The sequence below is a fragment of the Microcaecilia unicolor genome, chromosome 4, assembly GCF_901765095.1.
Source record: "Microcaecilia unicolor chromosome 4, aMicUni1.1, whole genome shotgun sequence".
NCBI classification, from domain to species: Eukaryota; Metazoa; Chordata; class Amphibia; order Gymnophiona; family Siphonopidae; genus Microcaecilia; species Microcaecilia unicolor.
In genome coordinates, this window is record NC_044034.1 from 20,029,851 (window position 1) to 20,043,378 (window position 13,528).

General features: G+C 40.1%; 1 protein-coding gene across 1 annotated transcript in view; it reads left to right on the top strand.

Annotated features, from left to right (window-relative positions):
- The window catches only part of C2CD3 (C2 domain containing 3 centriole elongation regulator), a 374,295-nt gene that overhangs the window by 125,593 nt on the left and 235,174 nt on the right, over positions 1-13,528 (top strand). The window contains exons 19-20 of the mRNA XM_030200012.1: positions 8,085-8,257; positions 12,907-13,030. Coding sequence (XP_030055872.1) covers positions 8,085-8,257; positions 12,907-13,030 — 297 coding nt within the window. The remainder of the gene's footprint in view (positions 1-8,084; positions 8,258-12,906; positions 13,031-13,528) is intronic.

Sequence of the window (13,528 nt, forward strand, 5' to 3'; positions counted from 1 at the left end):
TTTTAGTAACATTGTAATAGCTGTGCCAGGCACCTTGTATATGGGAGTTCTTGCACTCCATCAAATGCTCAAAAGACCCTAAGTAGTATGGGGGCTAGATATGTCCCATATACAGTGGGGGAAATAAGTATTTGATCCCTTGCTGATTTTGTAAGTTTGCCCACTGACAAAGACATGAGCAGCCCATAATTGAAGGGTAGGTTATTGGTAACAGTGAGAGATAGCACATCACAAATTAAATCCGGAAAATCACATTGTGGAAAGTATATGAATTTATTTGCATTCTGCAGAGGGAAATAAGTATTTAATCCCTCTGGCAAACAAGACCTAATACTTGGTGGCAAAACCCTTGTTGGCAAGCACAGCGGTCAGACGTCTTCTGTAGTTGATGATGAGGTTTGCACACATGTCAGGAGGAATTTTGGTCCACTCCTCTTTGCAGATCATCTCTAAATCATTAAGAGTTCTGGGCTGTCGCTTGGCAACTCGCAGCTTCAGCTCCCTCCATAAGTTTTCAATGGGATTAAGGTCTGGTGACTGGCTAGGCCACTCCATGACCCTAATGTGCTTCTTCCTGAGCCACTCCTTTGTTGCCTTGGCTGTATGTTTTGGGTCATTGTCGTGCTGGAAGACCCAGCCACGACCCATTTTTAAGGCCCTGGCGGAGGGAAGGAGGTTGTCACTCAGAATTGTACGGTACATGGCCCCATCCATTCTCCCATTGATGCGGTGAAGTAGTCCTGTGCCCTTAGCAGAGAAACACCCCCAAAACATAACATTTCCACCTCCATGCTTGACAGTGGGGACGGTGTTCTTTGGGTCATAGGCAGCATTTCTCTTCCTCCAAACACGGCGAGTTGAGTTCATGCCAAAGAGCTCAATTTTTGTCTCATCTGACCACAGCACCTTCTCCCAATCACTCTCGGCATCATCCAGGTGTTCACTGGCAAACTTCAGACGGGCCGTCACATGTGCCTTCCGGAGCAGGGGGACCTTGCGGGAACTGCAGGATTGCAATCCGTTATGTCGTAATGTGTTACCAATGGTTTTCGTGGTGACAGTGGTCCCAGCTGCCTTGAGATCTTTGACAAGTTCCCCCCTTGTAGTTGTAGGCTGATTTCTAACCTTCCTCATGATCAAGGATACCCCACGAGGTGAGATTTTGCGTGGAGCCCCAGATCTTTGTCGATTGACAGTCATTTTGTACTTCTTCCATTTTCTTACTATGGCACCAACAGTTGTCTCCTTCTCGCCCAGCGTCTTACTGATGGTTTTGTAGCCCATTCCAGCCTTGTGCAGGTGTATGATCTTGTCCCTGACATCCTTAGACAGCTCCTTGCTCTTGGCCATTTTGTAGAGGTTAGAGTCTGACTGATTCACTGAGTCTGTGGACAGGTGTCTTTCATACAGGTGACCATTGCCGACAGCTGTCTGTCATGCAGGTAACGAGTTGATTTGGAGCATCTACCTGGTCTGTAGGGGCCAGATCTCTTACTGGTTGGTGGGGGATCAAATACTTATTTCCCTCTGCAGAATGTAAATAAATTCATATACTTTCCACAATGTGATTTTCCGGATTTAATTTGTGATGTGCTATCTCTCACTGTTACCAATAACCTACCCTTCAATTATGGGCTGCTCATGTCTTTGTCAGTGGGCAAACTTACAAAATCAGCAAGGGATCAAATACTTATTTCCCCCACTGTATCTTATAAAATTTGTTAGAGAATCCATCCAGCCCTGTTGTCTTATTAGGGGGTAGGTCCTTGATAGCCTAAAGTACCTCATCATTCTTTAGGTTTGGATAGCTGGTCGGCCTTCCCCGCTGACAAAGTAGGAAGAGAGACAGAGGTCAAGAAGGCCTCTATCTCAGACTCCAGTGGAAAGTGTTCCGGGGTGTATAAGGTTTCATAAAATTGAAGAAATCGGGCATGGATCTCCTCAGTCTGGGTCAGTGTTGCCCCATCCTCCCCTTGAATAGAGAAAATATAATTATGCTGAGTCTGCTGTTTCTTATGCACTAGTAACTTGCTGGAGCGATTATCAAATTCAAAGTGCGTCTGTCAGGCGTTTTGTAGCTGATCCGCTGTATCAGCCAATTGAATCTCGTGAAGAGATAGGCGTAATTCATGCAGTCTATCAGCATAGGTCTGATTCTGTGGATCAGCTTTACAGGCCCCGAGAGATCTCCTCCTCCCCTCCCCCTCCTCCCCCCTCCCCCCTCCCCCTCCGGCAACAAGTTCTAGATCTTAACTGTTCTTTAAGTGAAAAAATATTCCTTCCTATTTGTTTTTAAAGTATTAGAACCTGTTTGGATTCCTAATCATTTTATTTTCTTAATTTTTATTTATTATTAAACTTTGAACACAGTACAACAAAACATCGAAAACATAAAGCATCCTAATCCCTTACAGGTAAATAGCTAACACCATACTGTCACACTTCAGTACGTGGCTCACAATGCTGATACCCATTGTATTACTCTTATCCCACATCTCCTGCCTCTCCCCATCCTTTCTTCCCCTCTCCCTACTAATATTACCAGTATATCAAAACTATTCCAATGTGAGTAGTGCAGAATCCTCCTCCTCCCCCCCCCCCCCCCCCAACAAACTCAGGAGAACCTCTTACCGCTCAGGGCGGCACAGGGGATTCCTAATCATTTTGACTTATTGTACAAACCTTGATATTGTCCCATCTTGATTACTGTAACATCATTTATGTGGAATGTAAAGAATCTGTTCGGAAAAGGTTGCAAGCGTTACAAAACACAGCAGTACGCTTAATATGTAGGGCTTCAAAATTTGAAAGTCCTACGCCGTTATTTTTAAAACTGCATTGGCCTCCAGTTGAAGCCCATGTCATTTTCAAACTGAGTTCTTTGGTGTTCCTTATTCTTCATGGCCTGGCAGCCAGTTACATATCTAATTTTTTCAGGATCTTATTTAGTTTTTCACCATCCTAAGCCTTGAAAGGTAATATATAAAACCATATTTATGTTTTAGTTTCCCTAAAAGCAAAATGGTGAAATTCTTTATCAGTGCTTTGAAACAAGTAACGAATTACAAATCATTTTGAAGGTTGTTAAAAATTTTATTTCAAAAGTTTGAGTTAAGCCTTGTAAAGAGTCGGTGATTTTTGAATATGGTTTGGTGAAATATTGGTAGCTTCTTGGGAATGCCTAGTCTCTTACTTAACTGCACTGAACTCTTGATACTTGTGTGAAATAAAAGTGTTTAATGTAATATAATCTGTGTATACAAATGCCTGTAGTATGGAAAATAAAGTTCTGGATCTAGAGTCTGTGATGGAAGAGGCTGACTTGGATTTAGTGGCAGTCACGGAGACAGGGTTCATGGAGAACCATGACTGGATATGGTTATACCAGTCTATAATTTATTCAGGAAGGACAGGATAGGAAGAAAGGGAAGAGGAGTCGAGTTTATTTGGATTTATATGTTAAAAATAATATGAAAGTGACAGAATTGCAGGAATTACAGGATAAGAAGTTAGCACTGTGGAAAGAGGGAATAGAAAATCTTTTTTTTTTTTTTCATTGGTGTGTTATACAGGCCTCCTTCACAGGCAGAAGTGGACAGTGCTTTGATTGAAGACATGCACAGTGGTTCTAGGTCAGTTCCCACCAGACAGTTCCTACCCTCCAATTCCCATCTGGTCAATTCCCACTGAACCAATTCCCACCACACCAGGGAGGACAGTTCCCACCCATAACCCCCCAAATTACAAAACACACAAGGCAAATAATCTCCCTCCCCTTTCTCTAAGTAAATAAATAGATAAATACAAACTGTAGTTCATGGGTGGGGGGAGGCAGTGCCCCCCCACACACACCCAAACTAGGTTTGAACCTAATTCAGTCCCTCAAAATGATGCACTGATTACGATTTATAACAAATTACTACTCTACCTATGAAAAGTTATTTTGTTGTTGTTCATCCTCTGTGTACATCTGTATGCTGCTCTAACCTCCTTGTTCCAGATGACGTTAAAAAAAAAAAAAAAAAAAAAGCACTGCCAGGAATTATGGGACCCGATACAAGAAAAAAAGCAATGGTTAGTAAAAAAAAAAAAGGTCTAGGGAGGATGGGAAATGAGGGGAAGTCCTAGGTGGGAATTGTCTCGGGGGGAATTGGTGGATGGGAACTCGCCTGATACTTGCACAATAAAGAAGGGGAAGTTCATTTGTATTTTTATATATTTGCATTTGGCTCACACCTTTTCAGTAGTTGCTCATGGTGAGTTACATTCAGGTACATGAGGTATTTCTCGTGAGGTAATGGAGGACTCAAAGTGACTTGCCCAGGATCACAAAGAGCAGAAGCAGGATTTGAACCAGGCTTTCCTGATTGCTCCGCCTATTGGGTCATCCTTGTTGCAAGGTAAATCCTGAATTTTCTAAAGAACTGTTTCAGCAGTTGGTAATGGAATCCACATGGGATATAGCCATACTGGATCTAATGTTTATGAATGGAGAAAGTGTGTTTGATATTATAGTGAGGGATCATCTGACATCCAGTGATCACTGGATGGTGTGGTTCAATATTAAGACACACATGGAGAGTGTTCATTCAAAAGTGAAGTTTCTAGATTAAAAAAAAAACTAACTTTGCCAAGATGGGGAAATACTTTAGAAAATACTTTAGAAATAATTTAGCTACACTGGCTTCCATTAAAAGAGTGTATTGCTTTCAAGGTTTGCACCCTGGTTCATAAGATCATATACGGTGAAGCTCCAGGTTATATGTCAGACCTTACTGACCTACCTACCAGGAACTCTACTAGCTCATCACGTACATTTCTGAATCTCCACTATCCAAACTGTAAGGTACTGAAATATAAATTAACGTATGCATCTAGTAACCCTAGTAGCGCTTTAGAAATGTCAAGTAGTAGTAGTAGTAGCTTCTCCTACATATGCACACAAATCTGGAATGAATTACCAAAATCCATAAAAATAGCCCATGACACAGTGAACTTCCGTAAACTATTGAAAACCTATTTATTTAAGAAAGCATACAATAACAACTCATCCTTAAATGCCAACTAACAAAACGTACCTGTACAAAATGTGTTCTTTGTCTTAATTGTTTGTTAAATTATCCGGATTTATAGTTCAATATTCTAATTGTTCAAGTTAATCTGTCACGAATGAAGCTTAACCTAATACCTTTCAGTTCTTCTCATAAGACGAACTTTCCTTCCTGTAACCTAATCCACACTGAGGCATATTTTCAAAGCACTTAGCCTTCCAAAGTTCCATAGAAACCTATGGAACTTTGGAAGTCTAAGTGCTTTGAAAATGAGCCCCTCTGTCTCAACTATGTATTTCTCCTCTCCGGAACTGGTGATCACCACTTACGGAACTATGTAAGCCACTTTGAGCCTGCAAATGGGTGGGAAAATGTGGGATACAAATGTTATAAATAAATAAATAAAATTGTTAGCTGGATAGGAACATCTGGGGGAAGTAAAGAAGCAGTGAGCCAAACTGAAAGAAGCTATTTTAAGAGCAACAGGAAAGTAAATAAAAGTAAAAGGGAAAAAAGGCCACTTTAGTTATCAACAGTAGTAGCTGAAGTGGTTAGCTTTCCCAAACTACAAGAGATTGCAGAAAAAGGAAGAGGCAACAATATCCGCAGAAGCTAAGAGAAGCTGGTAAAGTAGTCAGACTGGCTGGATTGTGTCCTGAGGACTGGGTTGAGAACCCCTGACTTAGATTATAAGATCTATGGAGTGTAGACCATCTATACCTGAGTACACAACTCACCTTGAGCTTGGATTTAAAAACAAACTCCTGAATTTTTGAGTTGGCTGTGGTTAGTACCGGCAATGCTACATCAAGTGGTGTTGATCAGTTATACAAACTGCTTTTAGATCTTCAGACTTCTGATGCAATCCTCTTTTGGCCAAAACATGATTTGTGTTGAGTCTATTGAAGATCATTAATAAAGAATTTGGTAGCACCTTTGGTGTGGACTGCCTTTTTTTTGTCTCCTCTGCTGTTTTGTCTTTTTCTGTGTGATACCCGTGTAGGGTGGTTCTGTTTGTTTGTTTGTTTAATACATTCACCAGAATCAAGAGTATAGTTTCTTGAAAGTAGATAAATCGATCATTCTGACTATCTACATTGTGCTTAAAATTCAAAAATCATTCGTTTAGTAGACCAGTTGTTGTAGCAATTGGCTCCTTATTGGAACCATTTTCTATTTTTATGGATGCTGCCTTGTTCCTATCTGTTCCCCTCATACCTTCATACATTAGGGATTCATCACATATGATTCAGATCGTCAAAGATATTTGTATTACTGGTCATGATGTTCTTGTTAATATGTATGGGATGACATCTTCAGAATTGGTATTGAAAGGGCTGCATGAGAAAGAAACCTGTGTGTACCTGAGTTAAAGATTTTTAAAAGAGGGTTTCAGTTTCACTTCTTGTTACGGTTTTCTTGCAGTCATTTTAAGACTACCCATGAGAAGTCTGTTACTGAATTTTTACAGATTTTGAGTCGGTGCAAAATGCCTTCAGAAGTGGAAATAAGTTGTTTAATTATAATTATAAACAAACAATTATATGATTACATAAACAAATTCACAATACTACATGAATCTCAATCAGGTTTCCGCCCCCTACACAGCACCGAAACAGTACTACTTACCCTCCTAACCAAATTCAAGCAGGAAATAGCAATAGGCTAAAAGTATACTTCTCCTCCAGTTCAACATGTCCAGTGCATTCGACATGGTCAACCACAAGATATTACTAAGACTCCTAGACTGCTTCGGAATTGGCGGAAACATACTCAAATGGATCAAGTACTTCCTAACCACCAGAACATATCAAGTGAAATCTAACACTAACTTATCATCACCGTGGAAACCAAACTGTGGAGTACCACAAGGATCACCATTATCACCGATCCTTTTTAACATCATGATGACCCCACTAGCCAAGGCCCTATCCACTGAAGGCCTCAACCCATTCATTTATGCAACGACGTCACAATATATATCCCATACAAACAAGATCTGTCATAAATCAACAACAAAATCAAGCTCAGCTTGAACATCATGGACTCATGGGCAAATGCATTCCAATTAAAACTCAACACAGAAAAAACACACTGTCTCATCTCCTCCAAACACAACACATACAAACCCAAAAACCTAAGCATCCCAGGTCACACCCTCCCCATCTCAGACAACCTAAAAATTCTCGGAGTAACAATCGACCGAAACCTCACTCTAGAGAACCAAGCAAAATCTACCATAAAGAAAATGTTTTATTCAATGTGGAAACTCAAACGCGTGAAACCATTCTTCCCGAGGGCTATATTTCGCAACCTGATACAATCAATGGTACTAAGCCACGCAGATTACTGCAATGGAATTTATGCAGGATGCAAAGAACAAATTATAAAGAAACTTCATACCGCTCAGACCACAGCAGCCAGGCTTATATTTGGAAAAACACGTTAGGATAGCGCCAAACCCCTCCGAGACAAACTGCACTGGCTCCCAATCAAAGAACGCATTGCTTTTAAGGTCTGCACCATGGTTCATAAAATTATATACAGCAAAGCCCCGGGATACATGACAGACCTCATAGACCTACCAACCAGAAACACAAGTTCAGCACGAACTTACCTAAATCTCCACTACCCAAGTACTAAAGGACTCAAATACAAATCAACTTATGCATCCAGCTTTTCTTACTTAAGCGCACAACTATGGAACGCTTTGCCAAAGATAATAAAAACAGCAAACGACCACCTAAGTTTCCGGAAAGAACTGAAAATAAACCTGTTCAAAAAGGCATACCCCACCGACCCAACATAAAAACCTAAGTTCCTGCGACACTGCAAAACCAAAGACTGTAATGGACATACCTTAACCCTCATCCCCCCTCCCTAACTTCCCCAATGTATCTACCAAACACGAACCTTCTTGAGCCTGCAAATAGGTGGGAAAATGTGGGATACAAATGAAAGAAATAAATAATTTTGGTTTATTTGAGAACTCTTGGAAATGCTATTTTATTGCATGCTTCTGCTTATTTATAGATATTATTACCCTAACGTCAGGGACCAGATGGTTGCCAAAGGGATCTTGCCTTTGTCTCGGCTGTGTGCCATGGTAACTATGCAGCACCATGAAGAGGTGGACATACAGACCTTCAATCTTCCTTTAATCCCAAGGGAAGAAAGCACAGAGAAACGCCATCTCCAGTCCTCAGGTAACTCAGGTCTACTCTGTTTCACTTTTATTCCTCCTGCTTCTATGTCAACAAAAGCTTCACATATTCTATGATTGTACATATAAGAAACCATTGTGTTGATGGTGCACTATAAGATGCTAAACTAACTGCCATGGTGGAAAACTAAAAGAGACTCTTATTTTCTATTTGTGAGTAGAAATAGTCCACCTGATATTCCTGCCTGTTTAAATTGCTTTTAGCTGTCCAACCGCTGATATTCAGCCGCACTTAACTGGGTATTGCCGCTGAATATCAGCTCTGACTTCCCATGTAGAAAGTGGACAGGTGACTGCAATACAGGCTAGTTGGCAACTGCACAGGATTATTATACAAGTCTCCAACCTTTCTCAGTTTCCAACTGCTGGATGGCGAAAAGTGAAAAATGAAAAAGGTGAGTTGACACCAAAAACATGTTCGTGTCTACTAGTTGCAGCACCTTTTTAGTGTGTTTCTTTTTTGTGTGTTGAAGGCAGCCTGTAGCTAGGGAGTCTTATACTGTGAGGATCTGATATGCTGCACGTCCTTGGAGAAAACCAAGTTACTTACCTGAGCCAGGTGTTCTTCGTGGACATACCTGCCCGTCTCCCCAAGGATTTGTATTCTACTCGAGCTGAATAAATAGATTGAGGTGCATGCCTGCATGGTAAAGCAACTCAAAAGCTTCTAGTATTTAGCTGGAAAAGCTTTCCAGCATAGCCTCTAGTCAGTGACATCATTCATCCTGTAAGGACTTGTGTCCTGCTGTCCATTGAGAATACCTTACTACAGGTAAGTAACTTGGTTTTCCAAATGATTTATGATGCAAACATATTAATTCCTTTCTCATTAACCTATGGAGTCCTTCGGATTGCATTGCTTAATATCTTCATAGGGGAAGAAAAACCCCTAGGTCTAGAACTAACCCTTGATATACTCAGGAGTTACTGACTTTGAAAAAGGTTTGTAGGCAGCTGGAGAGATCTTGGCTAAAGACTCATGATAAGCAAGTTAGGGAAAATTGGAGAAGGCAGATTAGATTTTATAAGGAGCTGATACAAATTGAAAAGCTGTCTGTGAGTGGCTGAGAGAGACCTGGAGGGGTAAAATCAAAAGGGAGGGACACCCAAGTAAGTGGAGCTGTGGCCAAGTGGTTACATCTCTGGTCTTGTAATGCAGAGGTGGCTGGTTCAAATCCCACTGTTACTACAAAAAAAGCAGTGTGCAAAAACTTTTGATTTCCCTGTTCAGGGAGAAAGATGGCCATTAAGAGAAGTAGATCTTCGCTTGCAAAAAGCAGCAACTGATACATACTACTTACACCGGCCCCACAGCCTTCCCTCTGACGTATTCACACCTATGTGGAAACAGGAAGCTGCATCAGTGGGAAGGATGTGGGGCCTACATGAGTAGTGTGTTTTAGTTGCGTCTCACTGCTGGTGAAAATCTGAAATTTAAAAGGTGTGCAGGAGAGGGGGGATATTTGAGAGACCATATGGCATGCAGGCGAGAGGAGAGACCAAATCACTTATGGGATGGGGTGGTGTTCTTCTGCCCACCCATCTTGGGCCCAGGCCCACCCAAAATTGGGTGTCTGGCTACGCCCCTGGGTGAAGCGTCTGTTTATGCCTTCCAAAAATACTAGGACTAGGGGGCATGCGATGAAGCTACAAAGTAGTAAATTTCAAACGAATTGGAAAAAGGTTTTCTTCACTCAACGTGTAATTAAACTCTGGAATTTGTTGCCAGAGAATTTGGTAAAGGCGGTTAGCTTAGCAGAGTTTTAAAAAGGTTTGGGCGGCCTCCTAAAGGAAAAGTCCATAGACCATTATTAAGTTGGTCTTGGGAAAATCCACTATTTCTGGGATAAGCAGTATAAAATGTTTTGTACTTTTTGGGGATCTTGCCAGGCTATTTGTGGCCTTGATTGGTCACTGTTGGAAACAGGATGCTGGGCTTTTCCCAGTATGGCAATACTTATATACTTATGTAGAAATATTTGGACCATCACCAAATTCTAGACGCTATGCAGTTGGGTTGTCACCCAACTTTTGTAGTACAGAGACAGTCTTGGCGGGGCTCCTTTTGGAGCTTAGGCTAATACTGGATAAAGGACACCAAGCACTTGTGATGCAATTGGATCTGATAAACCATGATATTCTGCTTGCTAAGTTCTCGGGTATTGGTTTATCAGATAGAGTTCTGGTTTGGTTTACTGGATATTTAAAAATAGATCCTTTCAGGTTTCTTGACAGAAAACCTTAATGAACCCTTGGCATATAAAACAAAGGGTCCCACAAGATTCTTCCCTTTCCCTCTCATTTTTAATTTTTATTTGAGCAACATTGGTAGGAAGATATTGTACTTTTCATTTTCTTCAGATTTGCAATTTGTTACTCTCTTATGAGTACTACTGTTTATGACAAATTATACGTATGGATGTGTATACTCAATTTGAAAATTAACCATGGCCAAATCAATATCCTTTGGCTTAGGAACTCATCGCTTCTCCAACCACAAATTTATTATTATTATTATTTATATGTTACATTTGTACCCCACATTTCCCACCTATTTGCAGGCTCAGTGTGGCTTACATAGTACCGTAGAGGCTGTTGCCAATTCGGTTAATAACAGATACAGTGTGATCATATGAGGTAGGTTGTTTTCGATTAATAACAGATATAGTAGTATTGTGATTGGTTGGAGCCAAGGTGCCTAACCAAAATGAAATCAACTAATTGGGAGTTCTGATTGATTCAGGCCTGACAATGGTTCAACAGATTAACAGTGTGATCCGTAAATTGTTTTTCAAACTTAAAATGCTTTGTTGGCTTAAACTGCTACTAGAACCTAGTGTTTTTCATGTAGTAATTCAATCTATGGTCTTCTCCCACGTAGATCATTGTAACATAAATACTGTTTATCTGAGTTTGCCAGATGAACAATTAAAAAGACTACAGATTGTACAAAATGTGACTGCTAAATAAATTCTAGGAGGTGCTTGGTTTGATCATGCCTTTCGGTTTCTGTTTTAGCTCCTTTGGCTCCCTTGCAAAGCAAGAATTGAATTTAAATTACGAACCCTGGTGTTTAAGCATTATTTGGATTGAGCCCTGGTTACCTGCGAGATTATGGGAGGTTATATCAGCCTAAAAGGACTTTCAGGTCCTCCCAAGACATTAGATTAGCAATTCCTTCAAAAACATTTTGTCACTTGAGTAGAATTTTTAATAGGATTATATTGGGGAAAGGTTGTGAATTATGGAATTCATTACCTTTGGATATTAGGATTATTTCTGAACACCTTGAATTTCAGTGCTTAGTTAAAACCTGGCTATTCAGTAATTTTTTTGAGAAATTGATCATTTAATCATTTGAAGAAGTATGTTTGACTAGTTTCTTATTTTCTGATGTATATCAGTATACCACTGGAATACCTGGTTAGGTCTTGACTTTGAGGTTCTATGTATTTTATATATTAATCACTTTTTATTTTATCTCTGTACACTGTGATTGTTGCTGTATTGATAATTGATGTCTACATGTAAATTAATTCAAGGTTTGGGGATTATTGTTTTCATATGGTCCTTTGGATTTAAAAGCTCTGCAAAAGTTGAAAACTGTTTGGATGCGGTGGTTGCATGGCTTCTTTTCAATAAATTAAAATTAAATGCACTAAAGTCTGAAGCTAATAATAGCTGGAATAAAGATCTCCATAAAAAAGGCTATTAACTACTTTGGATATCATTCTGGATGATCAGCTTTGGGTCCCTAAGAGGCATATTTTCAAAGCACTTTGGGAGGCTAAGTTCCATAGGTTTCTATGGAGCTTTGGGAGGCTAAGTGCTTTGAAAATATGCCTCTACGTGTCTCTAGCATTTAGAGCGCACTAAAAATGCTACCGCAGCTTAGTAACCCCCCTCCTCCCCCCATTGATTTATGAAAGCCTTCCTTGAGGGATGACTTTGAACTGGTTTTAAACACTTATCCCAAAGATTGAAATGTTATTGTAAGAATATTGGTGGAGCGAATGTTACGATGTAGTGTGTTTGATTTTATGTATGTTTCAGTGTAACCCTCATTGGTTAAAGGCAGAATATAAATATGAAAATAAATAAAAATCAAGACAGAAGCCCATTGGTACTGTAATTTTAATGTCTTTGTCACCCCCTTCAGACACCTCTGCTCTTTGTAGTTATAACGCAACCTGTAGCATCCTAGAGACAACCTTAGATTATAAGCCCTCTGTACCTGAATATTGAACTGCTACTGAGAAAGGAGTGCGCTAAATCCAAAACTCATTCCCATCCTCCGCATCTTATGATTTAAACTAACCACAGCCATACTGTCTCTTCACTAACCTGATGAAGGGAATGTAATATTGAAAAGCTAGACCACAAATACATTTAGTCAGTCCAGTAAAAACGTGTGAGCTGCAACTCACTGGACCCTTATTTTTCTGTATTTAAATGGGTTAACATGGCAACCACTGTCACTTTTCCATTACGTATATAGCCAGGCAGTGAGATGGTGTTTACTAAAACAATGCTCGGAGCAGAAAACATTTTTGTTTATTAGTTGGTAATCAACCTATGCCCAATCCTTGAGTCTACATAGTGAAATGTTTTCTTTCTTCTGCTTGGTTTTAGGTTTGCTTAATGTGAGTGTGAAATACAGGCGTACATTGAAAACAGTACAGGGTGTGTTAGCTGCTCGAGCTGTTCCTATTTCTGTGCAACTACACAGAGCATCAGGCTTACAAGCAGCAGCAAGGTAAGATTGGAATTTAAAGAAAACCTTTAACTTATAAGCATAATGGTGGTTTTCTGTGGATGTGTCAACTCCTCACTAATAACACTTGTTTTAATTGCCCCCCTTTTAGACCCCTTCTTGACCCCTCTAAACGGAGGAATAAAGAGCGTTAGTTCCCATGGGGGTCTGTTCTGGGGAGCCATCAGAAGGCGGAGTTCACACCTTATTCCCATGACCACATCTTTCTGTCTAATAGATTTTAAGGAGATCTTTGGCCAATTATGTTCCCACATATAAAAATCTACCCTAGTTAGTTCAGGGACTGAGGATCTCTTGTGTATGGTTTACTTTGTAGAATAAATGACAGATAAAGAATAAGTAGAAATAAAGACAAGGATAGTTTTCAGAAATAGGATTTTGTTTATTCTTACCAAAATAAAGTCTTCTATTCAATACATTCATCAGACAGGTTCTGGGTTCAATGGAACAGAGCTTCTGTTCTCCAAGACAAGTTGGGGA